Source organism: Nicotiana attenuata, unplaced genomic scaffold (assembly GCF_001879085.1).
Source record: "Nicotiana attenuata strain UT unplaced genomic scaffold, NIATTr2, whole genome shotgun sequence".
Lineage (NCBI taxonomy): Eukaryota > Viridiplantae > Streptophyta > Magnoliopsida > Solanales > Solanaceae > Nicotiana > Nicotiana attenuata.
In genome coordinates, this window is record NW_017673159.1 from 142,070 (window position 1) to 145,764 (window position 3,695).

The following is a 3,695-nucleotide window of genomic DNA, read 5'->3' on the forward strand; positions in this document are numbered from 1 at the left end:
GGTCCAAACATACATCATTTAATCCTAAAAAACATTTCTCTTGTAACTGTGATGTCTGTAACAGTTGTTTAAACTTTTAACTCTATTTTTATTTTATTGGATATCGGTTATCTCCAACATATAAAAGTTTAGCAATTTTAAAAAAAAAATTAAAGACATGTGTATTTGATCGACATAAAGATAACAACTAAAGAATACTCAATTGAACAGCAATAATTCGAAATCACTAGACCCTTAAGGATATGTCTGACGATCAATGAAGTATGTCAATATATCGGTCGGTCAATGAAGTAAGTTAAAATTAAGAAATATTAAAATTTAAATCTAAGTGCTATAAGCGTACGAGGTAATATTATTCCATTTGGCTAAGCTGGCAGATTTACTCGATATTTGTAATGATGAAACATAACAAGTTATGTGAAATAGTTGAAATACGTACAAACTATAGTGCACCTAGTCTAAAATGACTCAAACCAAAATAATATCTAAGTGTATTTAAAACTCAACTTAACAACAATAATGTAAAACCCTTCTCTAAATGTAAACTAATAACATCATGATTTACATTAATGATATCTTTTTGACAGGAATATTTCGTTGTTCTCTCACTTGTATTTCCATAAATGCCCTTCCCTTATCCATAAATCCTCACTCATTAGTCATTCCCCCACCCATAAAACCTAACACAAACCCATTACCTTCTTCTCATACAAAAGCGCACAAAAAAAACAGCAAACCAAAAACTCAAAACTCTTCTCTTTCACTGCCAACTTCTAAACAGAAGTACTTTTACTTTCATCAAAGAAAACATGTCAAAGGACGTAATTGAGGAAGGACAAACTCAACACCATGGAAAAGACTATGTTGACCCTCCACCAGCTCCTCTTCTTGACATGGCTGAACTTACCAAATGGTCATTTTACAGAGCTGTTATTGCTGAGTTTATTGCTACTCTTCTCTTCCTTTACGTCACTGTTGCCACTGTCATTGGTCACAAGAAGTTGAACGCTGCTGACAATTGTGATGGTGTTGGAATTCTTGGTATTGCATGGGCTTTTGGTGGCATGATTTTCGTTCTTGTTTACTGCACTGCTGGTATTTCTGGTAAGCACAATAACCTAACTCTTTTCTATGGATTGTTGTTTAGAGACGAACGCAGAATTTAGACTCACTAATATTTAGTAGGTACGTACGATTGTTACTGTATATGCATACATAGTACGGGCAGAGACGGATGCAGGATTTAAGCTCTATCGGCTTCAAACTTGAAAAAATATTCCGACAAAGGGTGTTCAGTATATATTATATGGGCTTCAAACTTGAAAAAAATATTCCGACAAAGGGTGTTCAGTATATATTATCTAAAACCTAATATTTTATCTTTTTACGTAGTGCAATTTTTTGACGAATGGTGGTCAATTAACCCCCCTCCCCTTATCTTAAGGGTTCAACTGAATTTAGTATTTTGGCACGAAATTAACGATAATTCTAAAAATACTATGCGTTAAATGCTAAAAATCTTGAAGCTTGAAGGCAACATACACCCATTTAAGCAGGGGCGAAGCTAGAAGCTGCCTAAACGCTGGTTCGATTGAACCATTAACTTTTGCTCAAACGACATATTTGTGTTAAGAAATTTATTAAATATGTACAAATATTAAATTTAGAACTCAGTTAGTAGCTCTTAAAATCGTCGTTCAGTTTAAATCCTGGTTTCGCCTCTACAATTAAGTAAAGAGAAGAGAGAAACAATTAATGGATGTGTTTTTGCTTTTTTGTTGTAGGTGGTCATATTAACCCAGCGGTGACTTTTGGGTTGTTCTTGGCAAGGAAAGTGTCATTAATAAGAGCTGTTGCATACATAATAGCACAATCACTTGGTGCTATTTGTGGTGTTGGTTTCGTTAAAGCTTTTATGAAACATTACTACAACTTAGAAGGTGGAGGTGCTAACTTTGTACAACCTGGTTACAACAAGGGTACAGCTTTAGGTGCTGAGATTATTGGAACTTTTGTTCTTGTTTACACTGTTTTCTCTGCTACTGACCCTAAGAGAAGCGCACGTGACTCTCACGTCCCTGTAAGTACACCTCTCACAACTAAACAAATCTTGAATTTTAAGTTTAAAATCTTGAAAAGCATATGTACTGTACTTTGTTTGTGTATATTAAGTCTGAATTTATTGCCATAAATGAGTTCTGATGTATAAATTCTTGTTTCTTTTGCTTCGGTTGATATATTATCGTACTGTTGTTTATTGCTTGCTGCTATGATTATTGCTTCTTTTTAATCTTTCATTGAGCCGAAAGTCTATCAAAAAGAGTTTCTCTATTCTCATAAGACAGGGTAAGGTCAGGTAAAGTCTGCCTATGCTCTACCTTCTTCAGACCTCACCTATGGAATTACACCGAGTTTGTTGTTGTTGAAGTTGTAAATGAGTTTTGATTTTGGTTCTAGTAGGTTGGAAAATGGAAATAGATTTGAGTTTTTAGTACTAATATGAAGTATTTTATATTTGGAAATGAAGGTTTTGGCTCCTCTGCCAATTGGATTTGCTGTATTTATGGTTCATTTGGCAACTATTCCAATTACTGGAACTGGTATTAACCCTGCTAGGAGCTTTGGAGCTGCTGTCATTTACAACAAGGAAAAAATCTGGGATGACCAAGTAAGTGTATTTACTAATTTAGAAAGTATTTAAGTTATGAGAGTGATTTTATTTTTTATACCATCAGTGTAATTTAACATATAATAGTAGGTCACTGACCATTTATTCCATGTTATCAATCAACTCTACCAAATAGAGTTACTTGCAATTACTTTTTAAAGTGGTCTGATTGTGTAAATATTTTTTATACCGTCAACGCATATAACTTGGGACGGGTTTGGCCATAAACTTTATTTTCTTTTTGTTTTTCAAAACTCATCTTCAAACATTGTTTGATTATAAATTTGATTGAATTTTAAAATATTTTTGAAGATGAGTTTTAAGTAAAAATTCATTTCCACTCACAAAATTGTAAGTAATATTTTTTTAAGTGAAATACATGTCCAAACATCCTTTTAAATTCCAAATACCTTATAGCAATTATTGTTAAGTTTTTAATCCTTATATATAACATTTGGGATATGTTGCAGTGGATTTTCTGGGTTGGACCATTTGTGGGAGCTTTGATAGCAGCAATATACCATCAGTTTGTATTGAGAGCTGGAGCTGTTAAAGCTTTGGGATCTTTCCGCAGCAACCCAACCAACTAAGCAAGTTACCTAGTTCAAATTGAGTTCACGAGTTCAAATTTTTCAAGTCTAATTGTTTGATTCTGTGTATGAGGAATGTATGAACCATTCTCTTTTTGTTCGTTTGGTACAGTTTAATCTTTAATGTTAGCATTGGATGTGTATTTATTTGGTATGACTAGTGTTGGTGGTGTTTTCCTCTTTTCATTTCCTCTCTTATACAACCCCCCCCCCCCCCCCCTCCCACCTTTCTCTTTCTCTGATAAGTTGCGTCATTTTTAAAGGATTGTTGGTACAAGAGATAAAGGTAATCATTTTAGGATAAAATTTGAAATTGTATTTATAATAATATGTTTGGTTATAGATACTATTAGCTAATTCCGGAATAAGCCCTAAGGATATCTCATCATTGTACCAAACAAGCCCTAAGGATTCACGTTTTTCAGCACTCAAAACTA

The 3,695-nt window shown here is 33.6% G+C and overlaps 1 protein-coding gene across 1 annotated transcript; it reads left to right on the top strand.

Moving 5' to 3' along the window:
• Positions 1–657: 657 nt before the first annotated feature.
• LOC109215599 (aquaporin PIP2-7-like) lies at positions 658–3,444 on the top strand. Its single transcript, XM_019379698.1, has 4 exons — positions 658–1,104; positions 1,785–2,080; positions 2,528–2,668; positions 3,139–3,444. The coding sequence occupies exons 1-4, from the start codon at positions 810–812 to the stop codon at positions 3,256–3,258; spliced, it is 852 nt and encodes a 283-aa protein (XP_019235243.1). The 5' UTR covers positions 658–809; the 3' UTR covers positions 3,259–3,444.
• Positions 3,445–3,695: the final 251 nt, after the last annotated feature.

Excerpts from the sequence above, each read along its gene's own strand:
- LOC109215599 (XM_019379698.1), top strand. The coding sequence starts at position 810 with ATGTCAAAGGACGTAATTGAGGAAGGACAAACTCAACACCATGGAAAA. Across the intron at positions 1,105-1,784 it reads CTGCACTGCTGGTATTTCTG|GTGGTCATATTAACCCAGCG; the intron begins GTAAGCACAATA and ends TTTTTGTTGTAG. Across the intron at positions 2,669-3,138 it reads AAAAAATCTGGGATGACCAA|TGGATTTTCTGGGTTGGACC; the intron begins GTAAGTGTATTT and ends GATATGTTGCAG.